This window comes from Argentina silus (genome assembly GCF_951799395.1).
Source record: "Argentina silus genome assembly, chromosome: 14".
NCBI classification, from domain to species: domain Eukaryota; kingdom Metazoa; phylum Chordata; class Actinopteri; order Argentiniformes; family Argentinidae; genus Argentina; species Argentina silus.
Window position 1 is genome coordinate 2,989,745 of NC_139668.1, and position 18,132 is coordinate 3,007,876.

The following is an 18,132-nucleotide window of genomic DNA, read 5'->3' on the forward strand; positions in this document are numbered from 1 at the left end:
GTTGTGTTCTGTTGGCTACTTCAGAGGGTTTTTATTTTGAATATATATATATATATATATATAAATATATACATACAGACAGGAATATTTGTTGTTGCTGATGATATTGTTGAGCAACTGTTTTGCTGTGTTGTTTAGTGCTATTTGCGAATTGTTCTCTTATTTGCTTAGTGTTGTATTGCAATAAAAAAACTAAAATAAAAAAAGCACACACAAACACAGGGAGTGTCACGTCTTTTTCACCGTCAGCATCATCGTCACCCTCACCTGAAGATCCCTACAGTATCCAGCTGGAGACCGGGAGCCAGTGGTATTTTTCAATGGTGTTGGGCAAGCTGCAATAACTTGTTAGGCTATATTCATCTGCACCAAAATAAAGTTTACAAATAAACTATACTGCAATCTAAATTAATTCAGAATTGTAATTATTTAAAGACCCACCAATGTCAAAATCATCATTTCAAGTATTTTGGTTTGAATTTTAGCTTCACCAGATCAAATGAGCATCACCCAAATTAGGTACTCTTTATGGAAAATTCCAGTCCTGTCGATCTCGCTGAAAAGCTCAGTGTGGGGGGACATGCAGCGTTCGGCCTGTAGAGGGAGCTACAGGACCGTGGCCAAGGTGCGGAAGCGAGGCTTTGTTGCCCATCTGTTGCGAATGAAGCGTCGTTAACGAAATGGTTTAAGATGTGTGTGCCTCTGCTTTCAGAGGAGGGCTGGAAAGCTGGGACTGAAAAGTTGACCAGGACCTGACGTGCACGAGTGTTAACGTGTACACTGAGTGAATAAACGGGGTTTCCCTTACTATACCTTCTTAGTCCGCCTCTGTGTCCAAGGACATTGCTACACTCAGTTTTGAGTGGTGTGATTTAGGAGGTTATGTGTCCGTCACCACGACCTGCTCATTATAATACTTCCAATAAGATGTTTTTCTCATGTTGTAGCTTCCTCCCTATGCAAATGTGTACATGATCAGTCATGATCAATCACAAACACTGTGCATGCTTGGTATCTGTTGAGCCATTTGCTCCCTTTGATTCAACTTTTCAGTACAGAAGGTACAGTAGATATACAGTTTATTGTGAGAAAACGTGTTCTTTATTTGAAGGAGAAGACAAACTACTTCTTACTTTTAGCTATTTATTTATATGTCAGAATTCTAGGCTTGTACAAGGACCACTTTTGGCGAAGAAAATCACAGTCAGCAAGCTGTTAATCTGTAACCAACCCTCCAAAAATGGATGCATTCAAACAGTCAAACAAAGTATTTACAGTATACAAAATGATTGCGATTGGCTATTTGGTTGGGGAGGAACCAGGGTTTAGACTTGGCATCCCATGTTGTTCACGGGCTGGTCACACCATTCATCCAAGCTGCAGAGTCAGCACCCTGTAAGAGATAAGATACCTACTCTGGTATGTCCTCCCTAGCCTGGTATTATTCCACTATAGCTCTTTGTGTAAGCGTGTGTTGCAACATCTTTCTTGATTACCTGGCTAAACCTCTCCATGTATTAATCCAATGTACCATGGGACTAATGCTTGATTCATCTCTCATTTATCAACAGGCCATCACATTAGTAAATTTAGCACACTGCAGTAATGTATTTTTATTATAGCAATAATAAACTGTTTTTATACAAATAATTTCTAACATTATACGTTACGAAAATGGCTAGATGTTATTGTATAATTGTCAGGCGCAAGGAGACAAAGGTCATCTTTTTTGGTTTCCTGAGAGATAAGACAGAGGTGGATCGACTTCAAGGCCAGGATGACACAGAATAAAACATTACCAAGAAGACCTGTGTTTGCAGTGCCCACTTTAGCGATGGCTGCTTACTCAATTTGGAAAATCCAAGACAGTGTCCCATTTCTCCACCTTTCTCCTAAAGTAATTCTAACCCGAACCCTAAATCTGTGAGTGGTAAGAACTAGGCCTAATTAAAAAAAAAAAAAAAAAAAAACATCCCTATGATATTTGTTCCTAGCACAGCATGTCCCTTCTAAACTCGTGGTTAACATAAGGGTATGCATGTGTTAAGAATTGCCTCCTGAATTCACGAGATTTCATAGGCAGACGCTATACCATCTTGGATCATTTCTTCTTTTGGCTCTATCCTCCAAAAGTATGGATTTTCAATCAAGATGAGGTTAAAGTTTAGATTGTCAGTATTTATTTAAGGATATTTTTGTACATGTTGGTTTCAACATTCAGAAATTACTTTTTAATTACTTTTTTAATCAGTCTCCCTATATCAAGGAAAAACATGAGACCATGTGACATTAAGTTTTCCTCAATCTGTTTTATTTAGTTTTTCTTAATGTACATATCAACATGGCAAATATGATTTTAGGAGATTATCAAATATGAGATTATTCATTTAAGTGGTGAGTATTAAGTCCTACCTGTTATAATTCATTCAGCTTTGTACACACATGCTCATGAATTAAAAATCCAAATTCTGATCCTTGACATTAATTTTTTATTGACTTTTTGAACTGAGTACATTGCAAATAGTATATTCAGTACTGTGCATCACTTTATTTATTTACAAACACAAACCAAAAGTGCGACATCGGTTTTCTGTACCAGTTCTTAGTTAATGTTGAATAGTTAACATTTAGAATAATAAATATAAAACAACAATAAAACAAGTTTCTCAATTGTAACATAATGACATGGATGAGCCTGGCTAGAACTACACAACCTGGTGTGGCTCCAGACTGACGTATCAAAATACACTGAACAAAGTAACAAAGTACAAATGCCAAGGTAGATTCGTGCAACAACTCTTGTTTTCCATAATACATTCTCATGGCATATAAAGCATGACTTGGGAATTGGTTTAGTGACATCATGAAGTGAAAACTGTACAATGCCTTCAACAAGGCATTTGTCCTTTGTAAATCTATCATGACCAAAAACATTTTTAAAAAAAACCACGAGACACTAGATCTACTGTCTGACATGATATGCGGTCTTCTGCTTGTATACTATTACTTGTTTTGAGAGAGAGAGAATACATACAAGTACCCGTGTTAAAACATAACATGTCAGGACTATATTGAGATGCTTTTGAATAGACACAATGTTAAGCTTATAGTAACATATAGTAACATAGTCAAATATACCCTTGGAGGAATCAATTCGACATTGACTAATACTAAAGTTAAGTTTCAGTAACAACATAAATATGGCAGCAACACATAAAACAAAAACGTGTCGGACCAGACATAAGGTGCTAGCTAGCCTTCCCTCCTGGTCCTGACAACCTTCATCCCTCTGGGTGGCTCTAAACACATTTTGCGGCCTGTCAGTGTATGAGGACGGAGTGACTCTTCACAGGTTACAGTAGCATTGCACATATTTACACAGTCTGAGGGCCAGAGGTCCTTGAGATACAGCTTCCTGGGTGCTAATTAAACATGATGGACTCTGGATCTTGGTTCATCATCTGAGCCATATGCCGGAGCACATCCTTTTTAGTGATGATGCCCAGTAGACGTCTGTGGGGGGAGGACAAAACAAACATGAGTCTGTTGACTAATACATTAACATTAGTCTATTCATCTAATCTTCATCAAACTTAACATGTCTATTCATAAATAAACCCATAAGCACCATAGCATTCAGTTATTGTGCTGTACCCATGCTTTAGACAAGCGTCTGCTGAATGACCCATCAATAATGTGTTCTAAAATGAAGGTGCTATCCTCACCCACTCCTGGTAACCAGACACTGCCTGAGGCCCAGCTTGCGGAAGATGTCCACCACGGTCTCCATGGGAGTGTGGTCCGTGACGGTGAAGGGGCTGAGATTGAGGATGCGCCGCAGCTTCAGGGGCTGGGGGTCGCTGGCTGGGAGCTGAGGAGCGTCCTCCGTGAAGTACACCACAGAGCTGCTCACCACCCCGTCCTGCTTCTGACGAGCTGTCTCTGACGGAGGACACACAAACACATCAACAAAAAATGCAAGCGCACAAAAAATGCACAATCATATGGCTGCTACTGACTTTTAATAGCAACTGAGATACATAAATGTAATTATTCCTGGCTTATGATGTTGTGTGTTACAGATCTACAGTTACACTTTGCTATTTGTTGCATCATCTGAAGTTTGATGTCCATGTCATGGGTTGTTTGGAAAAAACAAAATGGAAAAAATAATCTATGAAAACAAACAACCTATTTGTTATTCATATGCTTACAAAGTCATATAGTTCAATGCGGTGGTGTGTATGGGGCTGGGGGGGAATCAGGGGAGGTCTTACTGATAGCCAACGTCAGGTCCCTGCGCTGGACGAAGCCTATGAGGCGCTCTGACTCGCGGGACACCACCACTGGGAAGCCGTTGTAGTCTGTGTCCTTGATGAGTGTCTCCACGTCCTCTACGGTGGTGCTGTCCTGCGTCAACACGGCCAGCGGAGGCTCACTGCGCCTGGGACGCATCACGTCGGTGGCCAGGGTCCGGTGGGTGAACTCGTCCCTCACGTCCAGGTAGGGGTAGCCGTTCAGCTGGATGTGGGACTCGTAGATCCCCTCCTTCCCGAAGGCATCCGCCACCCACTTACTGGTGACGGCCGCAGCCATGAGGGGCACGATGTACTCCAGCCCGCCGGTCAGCTCAAACATGATGACCACCAGAGAGACTGTCATTCGCGTCACTCCGCCTACGACAACACAGGGGTCAACACTGCATCCTGAACAGTCAACCTACTGGTATTGAAGATGGGGGCAGAATTTTCCCCCTTCAGGGTCACCAACTGAAGTGAGTGGTACCAAATCTTCAATTGACCAAGGGAGTGTAGAATAGTTAGTGTAATAAGTTTGATTTGACTCCAATAGAACAAAGGATGATTCATAGACTCCTTACTTGCGTACACTCCCTTGGTCAATCTAAGATTTGGTCCCGCTCACTTCAATATGGAACTCTATTTGGTAGGCTATCATCCAAATGGCTGTTTCTATCAGTATGGCTGTTTTCTATCGATATCGATTAAGAAAGAGGAGAAGGCGAGATGGATTTGGATGAAAGCAGCAACAAAGATGTCCTGAAAGCCATCAACTTCAGGAAAAGTTTCTAGAGAAAATTGACAGGGCGCAAACAACAATTACAGGTGTCAAAATGAATCTCTGTTTGGTAGGTCAGGTCACTCACCCAGACACGCTGCAGCTCCCACCATGGCGTAGAGGCCGGGGGTCACACAGTCGGCCCCGGGACGACACCAGTTCTTAAAGATGATCCAGTCGTGGTGATGGTAGGCCATCTGCTCCACGGCGATGCCCACAATGCGCCCGGCGATCGCCCCTACAGCCATACTGGGAATGAACAGTCCAGAGGGGATCTGGACACAAACACCCATAAAACCGACAGCACGGTTAATCCACAACATCTACAGATGAGAACCTCCCATCCCCCCCGGGGCTGTGCTGTACTGACCTTCATGCCGAAGGTGAAGATGGTGATGACGATCTTAAAGACCAGGGCCAGGGCCAGCTGCCACAGAGCCGTGTAGACCCCGGGGCCGGCGGGTCGGTCCGGGATGTCGTCCACTGGCCGGCTCATGTTGGGGTTGTTGACGTAGTCGCACAGCTGAGAGGACTCCAGGGCGCCACAGTCGTTGAAGAGCTCCGAGATGAGCTCGCTAGTGCTGCGGCGCGTGTACGGGTTGGGGAAGGCCAAGATGGCCGTGATGCCCGTCACGGCGATCACCTCCAGGACTGGGTATTTCCCCAGCTGGGTGGTCTTCCTGCGACGGCACCAAGCGATGTTGCCCCTGATGAAGAGGGTCCCCCACAGACCCCCGAACACCCCAAGCAGGATGAAGGGCACCAGCTCGGCCATGTACCAGGGCGTGTGGTACTCCACATAGAACAGCACCAGGCGGCTGTTCCCAAACGGGTTGATGGAGCGCAGGGTGAAGGCGGCCACCAAGGCAGCGAAGAAAGACCTCCACAAAGTCTTCAGGGGGAAGTAATAGCTCACCTGAAGAGGGAAAGAAATGTCCACCGTATCTCTGTTAGTTAGAAGAAATGTAACAGACTCAGGTGATTAACATGTGAGGGTGGTGCTGTGTCCATACCTCCTCCAGACTGAAGAGAACCCCGCCGATCGGAGCTCCAAAAGCGACTGATACACCAGCAGCTGCAGCAGCTGATAACACCTGCAGAACAGACACACAGTAACCCCTGTCACAGCAATATAGGATACATAGACATCATTATGATACAATTAATACAGTATAATAGGAAGAAAATTCAGCAAATACTCTGATGGTGCTTTTACATTGTCACTTTTGGCACCGGTGTTTCCATCTCCAAGAACGGCCCAAAAAATGGCCCTTACCTGGGACATGGGTGGGGTTTGGGGCTAGGCGTGCAATCTTTTTAAAAAAAAATTAAATATGTTTTTAAGGCATTTCTGCTTCATTGGGATAGAGATAGTAGAGATTGACAGGAAGGATGGGTGTGAGAGGAGGGATGACATGCAGGATATGTCGATGGCCGGAATCGAACCAGGGACCTTGCGATGATATGGTATGCGCCTTAGTGTGCTGCGCCACTGAACGCGCCCCAGGTGTGCGATCTTTACTGTGCCCTCCCATTGTTTAGCTAGGCTAGTCTATGGGACTGCTACTTGTTATGTTACAGAAGCAAGAAAACGTGACTGGGTCATCTGGCTAGCTAACTGAACAATCTCTGTTAGTTTTCATGTACATTTACAAACTAAATAAATACCTTACATTCAACCACACAACTCCTTTGCTAGTTTGAAAGTCATGTTACAAAGGAACTTGTTGGAGAAACATTTCATTTTGACAGATTTATTGTTTCAGTTATGAGTAGTCATGCTGGTTTGAGGGTGAAACTCATGCTTGGGCCCAAAAAATGTCTGGAGTGGGACCCGGTCTGTAGTGGAAAAGCACCATAAGAGCTGAATGTTTTCAAAGGATCAATAAAACTGCCACGGTCCTATTGTCTCTAATGGGTTATTAATAGCACAATTCATAATGAGTATTGACGATCTCCCACACTGGTCAGAGGAGTACTGGGAGTGCAGTAGGGTATACCTCTCTGCGCTTGCCCTCGTTCTTGCTGTACTTGGAGAACAGACTGCAGAAGAGGTTGCCACAGCAGCAGGCTACATGGACCAGGGGCCCCTCCTTCCCCAAGCTGAGCCCAGAGGACACGGCCAGAACCAGGGTGACGGTCTTGATCAGCAGGGTCCACTTCCCAAGGTAACCCCGGATGATGAAACCACTCAGGATGGTCTTGATCTACACAAGACAACACACCACAGCCCTGTGTTGTTCACATAATGACAGACAAAAAACTTGGACAGCCTAAATATCTATGGTTCATTTTATATCAAAGAAAAACACTAACACGTCATACACTCACCTCCGGAATACCTGACCCACAGGCATAAGGTGCAAAGACTCGCACTAGAGACACGGCCAGGAAAGAAAACAACAGGGCCCACGATATGTAGAGGAAGTAGTTCAACACATACGCGCCAGCCCCCTGAAAAACAAGAACAGGGTGAAACCGTTTTGTTCTTCTAGAATCCTCCCCTCGGCTGTACATCACATAAGGTAAGCTAGGTGACCTCAGACCTCTGCATGGCCCGTCATCAGCTCCGCCCACTTCTGCCACTGGGGACACTTGTCTCTGTCGTCGAAGGTGGTCTCATTGGAGGTCCAGCAGCACTGCTCATGGCTGTACCAGAAGGCTGACAGACACACGCCCTCCTTCAGGTCCGTCATCCAGTCCACAGCCAGGTCAATGACTCCAGCCAGCGTGCCTTTGTGTGACAGAACCCAGACCATGAACATGTCAGAGACTAGGACGTGTTGCTCTGTGTTATGGCTGGATTACTTTGGATGGATGGTTACAGGTTACTATAGTACCGGCAGAAGAAACCTGCTCTCCTCAAAGGCTCTTGACCAAGCTGCAGCCTCACTAAAGTCATCCTCATTTGGACATATCTCTCTGTCCTCTCTTTCAAATAAATGTCACTCCACTAGGTCTATTTGTGTTGGTATTATTGCTTTCTCATAGATTTTCAGCTAAGCTGTGAATTCAGGCCTATATTTGATATGACATTGAGAGTGGTATGGCTATAAATAATCATTGGTTAATAATCATTTGGAAGGTGACTCTCTGGTTGGCTAGGTGTGGCAGCTCAACTAAACGACTGCCACCATGACACCGTAACGTCTCTGAACCGTGAGCCACAGTTAAACACCTCACTGTGACCCATGACACATGCTACACTGAACCCCAAAGCAGCCAAGCGAGGCTCACTTGACGCAGTGTGTATTTCAGCTTCAATTTTCCTCGGCAGCCAGAGTGTTGCAGAGGCGTAGATGCACAGAAGTAAGCACATCATATCAACTATAAATTCATCATGCTAAAACTAAGTAAGAAAAAAGTAAAAAATCACCTGGCACAATTGTTCATGGCATGCAGATACAGGCTACTTCAAATAAGTGAAATTGCAGATTTGTTTTTGAGGTTGCAAGAATATAGTCTCCTGTTATGAAGTGTAGTTTAAATTATTGTCAGATAGCCTGTTATGAATATATAGCCTTCTTTCAGATCAACATTTGTGGCAGCGCATCTTGTCATGCTCCCAGTGCAGCACCCTGAAAACTGTGTTCAACGGGACTATGATGGTACGCCCTCGTCACAGTTGTGGTGTTTCAGCGTGAGTACCACTGGGTGACCGTCATGTCAAGTGTTCAGTGTGTGCGGTTCCACAGATGCAAGAGCTTTTCAGGACATCCCTGACCCCACCTGAGAGGAGTCCTATGAGCAGCATCACCACCCATCCTGACCAGGCATCCAGTAGGCTCTTAACCAGCTCCCAGAACGACTCCTTACTCTTGCTGGTAATCTGGGGAAACAATAAATGTCAGGTTGAATAGAACATTGGGTGGCAAAAACACCCTAAGCGGTCATTGAGAGCGTGTGTGTGGAGGACAGAGCTACTTTACGTTCAGAGCATGCCTTCACCTTTCTGTGGCGGTCTGTGTCCCGAGACTTCTCTCTCAGCCAGTCAATAGTGTGGAAGTCCTCATAGGTGCTCACATCTGGGAATGGCTCATCCAGGAAGTCCATCAGATTCCCAGAGCCATTCATCTCCTCTGTGGGAGTGGCACTGCTGGCCGCTACCAGAGGGAGAATAGCCAAGTCAGGCACAATTTCTTCCAAACCTTGACAGTTTTATAGTTGATCTATTTAGCTAGCTAGCTAGCTAGCTAGCTAATAGGTGATCTAGCAACATCTCACCTGACAGGACAGAGCCAACGATTATGTATTTTATAGATTTGAACAGGCGTTATCACTATAGCAAGCTAATCTGCAGATTTTACTTCTCATAGCCTGTTTACTTGAAGATTGCTACACACAGGAGCAGGCATGCTAGCTAGCTAAATGGCTAATGTGCACTTGTTATGGCACAGCCGCCCAGAGCAGCCAGGTAGCAGCCCCGTGTTGATGCTTCAACATTCATGCAATGAAATTAGCCGCTTACCGTCAGCCTCCATATTTCACGCACTGTCCTCAAAATAAATTATAACGAATCACAATTGTATCTGTTTTATATAATCCCTAACATGCAAGCACATCTTGACATTTTGTTATTTCTGAAGCTAGCTAGTAGTGCTGACATGTACACACAAAATAAATAAAGAAGAGGGCGTCAGAGATTTCTTCCCCACAATGCATTTGCTCAAGTCAAGCTGTCAAATCTAGCCTACGTCACGTTATTAGTGGGCTTGCTTCAGCGAGTCCAACTGCAGTTCTTCGACATACTTATTAGTGGGCTTGCTTCAGCAAGTCCAACTATTGTGCTTCCTATTACTTATTATTAGTGGGCTTGCTTCAGAAAGTCCAAATATTGTTCTTGCTCATACTTAATGAAATCCGATTCATGTGAGGTCTGCTCGGGCTAGACATGTTCTCCGATTCCCGATTGCAATACCTCATTGTGAACCTGAAGTCCTCTACTTCCATACTACTTTGAAATAGTCTTCCGATCACAATATATACAATTTCAATCGGCCGTTTTAGACGAAAAACTGTTTTCCGGCCATGTTTTGCTGCGATACCGATTCACTCTGTTGCAGAGTATGGTTCTTCTGTTCACATGCACATAAAGACACTCAGTAAACCTATCGTTGCTCCAGTATTGAACAGATTTTTTTTCTCCTCCATATTCCTCCAACTTCCAGGGGTCATCATAAGGGGTGCTGTTTGCCCAGGGTTTCATACAGAAGAAAAGGCTTCCCTGATTAGTGTTCCAAATCACAACACAATCCCCTACATTTCCCTAAATTACAATACAGCTGTAATTAAAACAATACAATCACTCTTTTTGGTTGATACAGCAACCAAGGGTGACATTTTATCCCATGTTCGTCATCCTCATTTTAAAGACACAAACAGACATGTTAAACAGACTTGTCAGTTTTACTTGTCTTCACTTTCCTTGGCAACCCTTAATAGGGCCCAACAGTTGCTCAAAAGACAAAGCAAGGAGAGGGAGGGAGTAATCCCATAAAGGCTTTTAATTCTGCATGAGTACTGTAAAAACAATCTGCATTTTGATAACATCCTGTCTGCACTTCAATAGCATCCTGTGTGGAACCTCACTGTGTGGAAATGGGCAGAGGTCTGAATGATGCTGTTGTTCGCTGCGTCTGCCTCTCTGCCTCTCAGCAGCAGAAGCCTCCGAGGGGAGGGCAGCATGTCAGAACGCCGCTTTCCTCTCAACTTCAGATGATGTGTGCGTGTTTTGAGTGAGGACTGATCTTTGAACAAGAAGTACTCCCAGGCAGACCGTGCTGAAGTCGTCAGCCCCTAATTGGACAGCCTTTTGAACAACTTGATCCCTGATTGGAACCCCTAGCCACGCAGAGAGACAGGAGCCCTCAGGACCCAGGTCTGAGTGTGGCCAGAGCTGGCGCTATGGATCCGGGTGTGTGTGCTCTGGAATTGCTCGGGGTTGTATTCTCCATTGGGGCTTGGATCTGCTCTCTGGCCACCACCATCATGTCCACCTGGCTGACACTGTCCACCGACCTGCTGCCGGCTGAGAGCTATGAACTGGGCTTGTGGGAGACGTGTGTGGTGCAGGATCTAGGAGGTATGGAGTGCAGACCTTATGACAGCCTGCTCGGCCTGCCCCCTGACATCAAACTGGCCAGGATCCTGATGTGTGTGACGGTGGCCACAGGCCTCCTGGGGGTCCTGCTCGCCATCCCAGGGATCTACCTGGTCAATAGTTGCCACCAGGGACAACAGGGGCTCAGAGCCAAACGGCTCATGAAAATGCTGGGGGGAATTCTGTGCCTTGCTGCCGGGATACTGGGTCTTATACCTGTGTCCTACATCGCTCACCTGACAGTCCTGCGATTCTTTGATGAGTCTGTGCCGGCCGTGGTGCCGCGCTGGGAGTTTGGTGATGCCCTGTTCTGTGGCTGGACCGCAGGCTTCCTTCACCTGGTGGCAGGGTTCCTGTTGCTCTCCTCCTGCCTGTGCCTACAAGAGGAGCAGTGCAATGTGCCTATTCCCCTACAAAGACGTGTACGCTCCACCAGTACCTCACATAGGAAGAGGTCTGAATATGTTTGAGTGAGAGTATAGCTTTGTCAGCCCTGGTCCTTTCTCTTTCAAAGGTGAAACGCTGCTTACCTAAAGCTTTTGCATGCTTATTTAATTATATTTATTGAGTGAGTTTGCTAGGACAATTCTTGATTGATTTGGAGCAACACAATGTTTTATTTTTATTTTGGGACCTAATTTCCACACAATGCTGCTAGTGATTTTATACTCTTTCTTCAATCACTCAAACTTAGATATTCCTGAAATAATGTTTTCAAATACTGTATGTCACATACATTCATCAAACAGAAATTGTCACGTATGAGCCAAAGAGACAATGTATCTTTCTGAATTCTAAAAGCTGATATCTATGTATAATATGTTGCTGTGTCCGCTGATTGTACTGTATAAGAGATAGTGTGCAATGGTGTCAGACAATTTGATAACAAAACATTACATTGTCTGTTCAATGTCTGTAAACTACAATTCTGACCTAGGTTGATTTTATTATCAATGTATCAATGAATGTCTTGAATGTCTAATCCCCTGCAGTTATTTTCTACACCATCTATCATTGTTGTCCAATGACAAAATTAAGACAGTTTAAGCCTCATAGCCTCATTTAAGGATGAGTTATTACTATCAAATACATAGTTTACTATGATTCATCAAACTGATTGTAAACACTCAAACAACAATGATGAAAAGAATAACATGATGGTGATGTCTGTGTTTATAGTGAAATGGTAATGACCATGTGTAAATAATAGCACATATAGAACGACTTGCTTGCTTGCAGCGACTTTGATATTTGTTGGAAAGACAATGACTATATGGATATTTGAGGATTGTACTGTGTTTTTTTCCATTTTTGTTGAGATTCACTTCACATTATCTCTAGACAGAGATGCAGTATGAGTGGTTTGCAGACTCACAGAAGCAGACTATATCTGCATGCATTATAATGTACTGTATAAGCTCTATAGTAGTGTGAAGACTCTAAATGGAACATGAATATTATGCCATAATAGATGTCAGTTATCCATGTTATTGAGACATATGTATGTACATTTGACATTATCAAATAAAAAACATACATCCATTCTGTTTGATCAGCACAGCTCCTGTCTAGGTATGATGAACCATAATACTAAGCATCTGCTTGTGTTACTAAATCCAGCACATGCTCAACTTAACTGTTGCTTGACTACAATCAGGATGTAAGTTTTCATGTAAGATGACAGACCAAGTCCAGTGGAAACAGAGCTTAGAACTAATTCCTTCTGATTTCCTCCTTGTTTGCCGGGTTAAGCTGTGCTTAATGAAAATCTTAATGATGATTCGTCAGGTGAAGAATGTGAAGCGCACTTCGTTTTGAGCCGATTACTTTGGCAGTATTACACAAGCTTGTTCAGGTCAGGTAGTTTACACATGTTTAATTTCTTCCTGCCTTTTCAAAGCAGTAATTGTGGACTTGTGTCCTTTCTGCCACAGTTCCTTCCAGGTCTTCTCATGAGACCCCGCCTAGACTTTGAAATGCTCTGCGCCCCACAGCCTGTGTTCATGTTGTCATCTGAAAGCTGCCTTTGTTGTCCCTCACAATGAACTCATTATAGCTTCCTATGCTAATCTCACGATCTATCACAGGCAGTGGTTGGTTCCACATCAGAGAAGCACATGGAGCCACCGCTATGTTAAACAGCGTGTTTTGTTGTCACATGTCACTTTGACAATGAAAGTGAACATTCGGAACTCTTCTTTTTCAATCTCAGTCACACAAGAGTACGGATTGTTGTCCTGGTTGTGTTCCTCACCAGATTCCTCAGATCATGTGTGGGGTCTATTGGTGGTAAGGGTCACGTCTATGATTAAAGTTACAGTCTAGGGTCTATAACGATGAAGTTCATATTCTTTAGTGAAACTACTACTTCATGCTTAACTTTATGGTACTTACTCATTTACAGAACATACTAAACCTAGGGCAATTTTCCTTTCCGAAATGTTATGGCATGGGGCGTGGGACCATATAATCAATGCTCTGAGACCAATAACTAACAAAGTCAAGGTTTGGTTGAGCGAACATTCTTTTGTAACAGTTCAATTCCAACAGGATCTGCAAGATAATACTAGTTGACCTTGATCGAAGGTCATATATGAGTGACAGCATTTCAACCAACATTCCGACGAGGCGCAGCACATCACGTGCAGAACATCACATATTTATACTTTTGTGTATTTATATTATAATATAGATACACAATCAGGCGCTTTAAACCCTTATTCTCCCCCCTGATGACGGTGTATGTGTCTCTCTCAGTCACCCCTAACACAATAGGTGCCAACAATGGCCCCTGGGTCTGACTGCACTTCCAGGGTACAACAACCCCCACTGTGATGGTCCTGCTATGAGAGGTCTGCAGCAGGACTCACGTGCCTGCCACGGCCAGCCTCCACCCCCGTTCACATGAGCAGGGTCCAAGAGTCAAAGACATGAAAGACTGAGCCTCCACATCACTTCCTCTTGGCTACTGGTGTCTTTATTTTGGGACTGAACTGACTTATTGAAATAAGATTGTTTGAGGCCAACTGGAGAACTTTAGTTTATGTCAGTTCAGGAAGGACAGGTGACGGAGAGCTGATCTCATGTATGCAAAACACATCACATGTTCAGGGACGAGGTTTAAAAGAGCAGAGTTATGCAACACTCCACCATAGTTAAACAGTGTAACACCACTGGCTATGCAAGTTTCACTTGGTCGTCCCATCCATCGCTCCAGCCTCCACCCGCACAGTTGCTCTGTATTTACCTACTTACGGGGGGTTTGATAAGTTATGGGCTCCTTGCCTTATATTATTGTATTTTATGTTGTTAAACTTCAGGCAGGGAGCTATACAGAGTGGAGGCATCCAATTTCCAATTATGCCAAACCTAATGTAATCCCATTTTTTTTTAAACAAGGTTAAACTGAAGTAAGTGTCCTGACTGAATTGTTATTGTGAAGTACTTGGCAATACTCCTCTACAATGGTGACACTATGGACTATAATGATGATGATACCATGAGCTGTAATCAAATATGATTCAAGGTGGGAAATGATTGAAAACCTTGTAATCCTCAAGAGATAAAGGAAAAAGAAGGATATACACTCACCGGCCACTTTATTAGGTACACCTGTTCAACTGCTCGGTAACGCAAATATCTAATCAGCCAATCACATGGCAGCAACTCAATGCATTTAGGCATGTAGACATGGTCAAGACGACCTGCTGAAGTTCAAACCGAGCATCAGAATGGGGAAGAAATGTGATTTAAGTGACTTTGAACGTGGCATGGTTGTTGGTGCCAGACGGGCTGGTCTGAGTATTTCAGAAACTGCTGATCTACTGGGATTTTCACGCACAACCATCTCTAGGGTTTACAGAGAAGGGTCAGAAAAAGAGAAAATATCCAGTGAGCAGCAGTTCTCTGGGCGAAAATGCCTTGTTGATGCCAGAGGTCAGAGGAGAATGGCCAGACCGGTTCGAGATGATAGAAAGGCAGCAGTAACTCAAATAACCACTCGTTACAACCAAGGTATGCAGAAGACCATCTCTGATCGCACGACACGTCGAACCTTGAAGCAGATGGGCTAGAAAAGGGGGTCCAACCCAGTACTAGCAAGGTGTACCTAATAAAGTGGCCAGTGAGTGTATAACCCTTGTAATTTGTCTTTTATCATATAGTCAAATCGATTATATGGCTTTGTAGGTCCTAAATCATAGAACACCTTTGACAGTTTCTGCCAAAACGAACATTTACCTTTTGAATGTTAACACCATGGCCAGCTCCTAACTGAAACCTCATTAAAAGAAAATGAGCTGTTCTAATAGGAGCAGACAGTCACGACCAGAGGGCACCTCTGTGAGAGCAGGACCCCTGCAGACCCATGGCACCAGGAGAGGGCATAATTGAAGTCCCTGCTGTTCTCTCTAAGCCATTCTCTTCCTTAGTGAAACCACATCCATATAAACTCACTGAAACAAAAGTGAATTAATTTGTAGCAGCTTTGAAAGATCCTTGAAATCGCAACAAACAATCTTCATGGAGCTGGATTCACACACTATTCCAGTTAGTACACAATTGTCTGGTTTAAAACAGCAACATTACTATTTATGTTTATTAGCCAAAGATACTTTGATACAGTGAGTTACACTTTATTACATATGACAGATTCAATTATACTCCATTCACATTTGAAAAGCAACATACATTTTCCATCAAACCTATTTCTGAATAAATTGTGTGTATTCTTTTGCAGAAATACATTCGATGGTAACCGCAAGTTTACATACAGTATACTGTACAGTATAAGTATGCAAATAATTTGTGTCAGATTGCCGTTGATGAGGTATCCACAACAGGCCACTGAAATTTGATTATATAACTTCCCATCCCCCATTGGAGTGGTTGCAAGGCAATGACAAATGCAAGAGTGTTACATGTACAGTACTGTAATTGCCTCAAAAGAGCATGTGTGTGCATCCCCTCCCGATAACTATCACTCTACAGGGACCAAGACAGTGAGGAAGGAACTGGTAAACAATCTAGGAGAACACCACTGACAAAAACAGTGGACAATTTTCCTGTAAAAGGAAAGAGGTGTTTAGTATTATCAATAGCACATACAGTATTGCAATGCTGTAAATCAATAATATGTACATTAACATGATCAACGTAATGTGATAATATAACATTTGCCAGGATTAACATTATTTTCATCAAACAGATATTGACATACTTTGACCACACTGCCAAAATACTTTACACTGAACATTTCATTTGGTAAACTACAATTTCTGTTGTCTTAAACAGACCATTCACAAATTCTCATCTGGCTGGAAGACTGGGTTGTCTCTAGCCTGTGAGTTACCCAAACTCTCCCTACTCTGTGCCATAGACCCACAAGACAAGGATGTCCCCACTCTTGTCCTATCAAAGTTTCCTGTATCTAGACAGGAAGGTGTCACTCTGGGTCCCAATCCGACAGGAAACCTGTAGGATATGAAAATAATCCCACTGATGATCAGCAGGAGAGATGCCACAAGTCCAACCCCAATGCCTGCCCCTGCATACTGTGCCCTTGGGGCGGGGGGCATGTAGAAGTCTGGGGGGAAGTGAATCGTTTGATTGGTCACCACAGAATTCAAGTTCCAAAAAAGAGGTATGAGAGAACACACAGCTGACAACATGCACAGCGCACCGGCTGTTGAAAATGCATAGCGGATCGGGGTGTGCTTCTCCAGTCCGAAGTAGACGTTCCTCAGGCCGTACACGGCGCTGGCGTTTCCACAGAACCCCACCACCAGAGCCAGCAGCATCAGCACCTGGGCCGTGGCAATCTCCGGTGGCGTAAAGGCTTCCGATATGCCGATGCTCTGGCAGTGCATGACCCTAAACTGAGTGGTCACCAAATTGTGACTGTAGAAACACGCCCTCCAAATTCCCACCCATGCCACTCCTGAAGTGATGATGGACACGTCGGCAACGTGCCAGACCCTCCACTGGATGAGTCCGAGGGTCACCGCAGTCAGGGCCCATCCCACGCCGCTCAGCCAGAGACCAACAAACTGAGAGTGCGATGTATGAACTAAGTATGTCATAGCACTGAGAGCCTCACCTTAGACATAGACATACATCCAAGTCCTCAAAGCCTTCTACACACACACACTTCAGAGGGGCTGCTTCCTCTCTTGAGCAGATCCATCGTACATCTCATAGAGCTGTGTAATGAAAAGAGATGTTAATGATTGTGTTTTCTCTCTCTCACCTCACATGTTGTCTTTTCTACCCATCAGGTCCTGTCTCCTGGATACCTGGTAAACAAAGCACCTGTTACCCTCTGAGAGGGAGACAAACACAGGTGTGTGTGACTGGGGTGTGTACTGCTCACAGAACACCTGTAAAGAACCTCACACACACCCAAGGAAGAAAGACAAAGACAGAACAATAACTGAATGGCTATACAAAGGTGCTATTACACACAGTCTTCAAACAGGAAAAAGTGGAGATTAAATGCAGTGGATATAGAAGCATGCATGTTTGTTTGTTTATGAGTCACAATTGAATCTCCTGCAATGGCTGAATCCCTGAATAATAATCCCTGAATAACCATGGTTGATTGCATGTTATAATTTAGTATTAATCAAGGCCTGCAATGTATGAATGATAATAAAAGCTTATGTCATAACTGACGGCATCTCCGTTTTTATCAAGTAAAACTTGTATTGTGGAGAATTTAGCCTCCAGTTTGTGAAAATCTAATTAAACTTCGACTTGTATAGTTGGACAGATACTTCACTCCCACTGTAGCTCAGGAAGTTTTGTTAATGCTACATTGCATTTATTGAGCCATGGTAGCCTATTTTCAGATTTACAGTCAATGATTACTAATATGAAGCATGTATTTTGTTCAGCAATTACTTTCACAAAGAAAATTAGGAGTATGAACAAATCCTTAAAGTGAACAACATGACATA

The 18,132-nt window shown here is 43.8% G+C and overlaps 3 protein-coding genes across 3 annotated transcripts; 1 reads left to right on the forward strand and 2 right to left on the reverse strand.

Annotated features, from left to right (window-relative positions):
* Positions 1 to 2,475: 2,475 nt before the first annotated feature.
* On the reverse strand, positions 2,476 to 9,687 carry clcn4 (chloride channel, voltage-sensitive 4). The gene is made up of 12 exons (XM_083684942.1): positions 9,545 to 9,687; positions 9,025 to 9,179; positions 8,806 to 8,905; positions 7,623 to 7,810; positions 7,408 to 7,530; positions 7,077 to 7,283; positions 6,090 to 6,170; positions 5,447 to 5,992; positions 5,165 to 5,351; positions 4,278 to 4,676; positions 3,726 to 3,942; positions 2,476 to 3,513 (listed from the first exon to the last, which is right to left on the reverse strand). The coding sequence occupies exons 1-12, from the start codon at positions 9,555 to 9,557 to the stop codon at positions 3,423 to 3,425; spliced, it is 2,307 nt and encodes a 768-aa protein (XP_083541068.1). The 5' UTR covers positions 9,558 to 9,687; the 3' UTR covers positions 2,476 to 3,422.
* A 1,293-nt stretch (positions 9,688 to 10,980) lies between these two features.
* On the forward strand, positions 10,981 to 11,646 carry LOC310815631 (putative claudin-24; the record flags this gene model as incomplete). Its single annotated transcript, XM_083685485.1, has 1 exon — positions 10,981 to 11,646. One exon carries the CDS (start codon positions 10,981 to 10,983, stop codon positions 11,644 to 11,646), a length of 666 nt encoding a protein of 221 aa, XP_083541611.1.
* A 4,827-nt stretch (positions 11,647 to 16,473) lies between these two features.
* LOC310815271 (claudin-34-like) lies at positions 16,474 to 17,256 on the reverse strand (the record flags this gene model as incomplete). Its single annotated transcript, XM_083685006.1, has 1 exon — positions 16,474 to 17,256. The coding sequence occupies one exon, from the start codon at positions 17,254 to 17,256 to the stop codon at positions 16,474 to 16,476; it is 783 nt and encodes a 260-aa protein (XP_083541132.1).
* Positions 17,257 to 18,132: the final 876 nt, after the last annotated feature.

Coding starts and splice junctions, on each gene's coding strand:
- clcn4 (XM_083684942.1), bottom strand. Junction 7,811..8,805: donor GCTCATAGGACTCCTCTCAG/GTGGGGTCAGGG, acceptor TGTCACACAAAG/GCACGCTGGCTGGAGTCATT. Junction 5,352..5,446: donor TCTTCACCTTCGGCATGAAG/GTCAGTACAGCA, acceptor GTTTGTGTCCAG/ATCCCCTCTGGACTGTTCAT.